The following is a 2561-nucleotide window of genomic DNA, read 5'->3' on the forward strand; positions in this document are numbered from 1 at the left end:
TAAAACCATATTAATTGTTACAAAAATTGAAAACCCAACGAAAATTTACAATTAACCAATACAATTGTTCGAACGTCTGGCTAAGACATTTAAATTTTTAATAAAAAGAATACAATGAGATTATTATATGTAGGTATATTATAACGATACGATTATAGCTTTGTTGCATATGCTATGTGATTGATTAATTATACCATTAGAAAAAATTATAACATAATGATAAAAAATATCAATGGATATAATCTTATTTGATGAATTTAGACAGCTTTTACTTGTATCATATTTGATATATTTCTTCTATACATTACAATTTACATACATAGTATATATTTCATAGCGTGTTTAATACGCAGAATATAATATACATAATTTCTTTCGTATACAATGATGCTTTTGCATTTATTCTCCTACACTCTACACAGGGTGTCCAAAAAGGGTGTTTTTGAGATATTTGGAATAGTGTTATATGATAACTTAATTACCTAATTCGGGAAAATAGTTCTTCATTGTGCAACAACGTCAATAATCATAGCAACAAGTTGGCCCGTTTAAAAGAACAATATTAAAAATAAAAATAAAAACAATAAAATAATAATAATTTAAATAATTATAAAATAAAAGTACCTGAAAAAATAACCCATTTACGAACCTCTGTTTATTAAGACTTTTCGACTTATTAGGCATACTAAATTCCCTTAAAATATTTTACCCTTTTTTTTCATCATTGTGAGTAGTAGTACTACTCACAAATAAATATATACTACTTTACATGATTGTAAATACTTTAGTGATTCAAATAAATCTTCTATATATTATAGAACATATATGTATAATATGCACACCAAAATGTCTTTTACAAAATTCATTAAATCGGTATGTGTTTTAAGTGCCTTCACTCATTTTACAAATAGGGACAAATCTTATGCGCACTGGATGAGCTGGACGAAGTATCAAATCAATATGTATCCGAAGATCCTTTAAATAATCAACAGGCTCTAAATAAAAATTTTGCACCAGAGGTGCTATCATAGCCTTTAATTCCAGCATAGCGTACCGTTGACCTACAATTTGATGTTTCCCGCATTCTATTTATATGTATAAGAGGATTTTAAAAAAGTAATACTTTACCAATACAATTACGTGGTCCAGCGCTAAATGGTATGTACGAGTAAGGATGACGATTTTTAATCTTTTCAGGTAAAAATCTATCTGGATCAAATGTATCTGGATTTGGCCAAAAGTTAGGATCTCTATGAACTCCGTAAATATTAAGATCCAAAATTGTTCTAGCAGGTACTAAATATGACTCTAAAAAAGATATTAAAACTGAGATACAATTTGCAAATAATAATGTCACTAAAAATTTTAAATCAAATATCTCCGTAACACAATGTGGGAATGAATACGTACACGGAAAAAAGTGATATGGTGCACATAACCAGAAATATTTAGTTGTAAGCAATATAGCTGCATTATCCTAGTTATCTTTATGCAATGATTATGTGTATGATTGATATGACTTTGTTACTTAGTTGTATCAACTACATCAATGTAGTTGTACATGATTTGGTTGTGACAACCAGACTTTGGTTGGAGCATTATTTACAGTGGATATGATAATCTATCCACATTGTTGCGTCAATCAGGATACGTATTGCAAAGGTTAAGGCAACCAGGTATCGTCACTGCTGCAACAATGTCATTTAACAATTGCTCTGTGGTTATAACAGCCAGATAATTAGTTGTTCCATATTTTACTATTTAATCTGGTTGACACAACCAGAATTCTGTTTGTGACAACTATATTGTTTTTTCCGTGTACTTACGGTTTATGTAACAAAACATATATGGTTCTAATTACTTGAATTAGTTAAACAATATTACATTATTTTTTATATTGTGTATTATATTATATATCTAGTTTTGTATATTGCATTTTTGGGCTATTATACAAACATTATTTTTAAATATATAGAAATTTTAGATTCTTTGAAAGACGAATATTATATTTTGTATACATATTTAGCTTTTCAATTTGTTGACATGTTGCGTAATATATTTAATATTTAACAAAAAGCAGGGGTTATTTACGTACGTAATTGCACGTCTTCCGTAGAAATACGTGATATTATAGATACGCTGGGATATAAGCGCAATGCTTCTTTTACACATCTATCTAAATATGATAGATTTTGCAATAATTTCATAGTAAATTTCTCTCCATTCTGTTGCATAGCTATATTGATTTCGTTCCTAACACGATCCTATATTAACAATATTATTTAAAAAATGCGTTTATTAATATTTTGATGTTCTGATGTCCATACGAATAAATTTTGATTGCTACGTTTATTTTAGAGGCGTCTTAATTATTTCAAAATATGTGTATAAAATATACTTGAAACGTATAAAATATACAGGGTGTTATGTAATACCCGTCACACCTCTTATTTGCGGATAGAGCGGACTAGACTAACAATAAGTCGAAAAGTTCTCTACCACTTTGCAATTGTCGTAATAGTTAACGAGTTCTTAATTATTAAAAATCACTGTCTTAGCCC

General features: G+C 28.4%; 1 protein-coding gene across 1 annotated transcript in view; it reads right to left on the reverse strand.

The window, feature by feature from the left end:
- Positions 1–320: 320 nt before the first annotated feature.
- LOC105567835 (cytochrome P450 4C1-like) overlaps positions 321–2561 on the reverse strand; it is a 15507-nt gene continuing 13266 nt past the window's right edge. The window contains exons 18-20 of the mRNA XM_012023042.1: positions 2096–2264; positions 1129–1308; positions 321–1061 (exon numbers count right to left, since the gene is read on the reverse strand). Of these exons, the coding sequence (XP_011878432.1) occupies positions 883–1061; positions 1129–1308; positions 2096–2264 (528 nt within the window). The 3' untranslated portion in view covers positions 321–882. The remainder of the gene's footprint in view (positions 1062–1128; positions 1309–2095; positions 2265–2561) is intronic.

This window comes from Vollenhovia emeryi, unplaced genomic scaffold (assembly GCF_000949405.1).
Source record: "Vollenhovia emeryi isolate VEMERY1.0 unplaced genomic scaffold, V.emery_V1.0 DF939134.1, whole genome shotgun sequence".
Lineage (NCBI taxonomy): Eukaryota > Metazoa > Arthropoda > Insecta > Hymenoptera > Formicidae > Vollenhovia > Vollenhovia emeryi.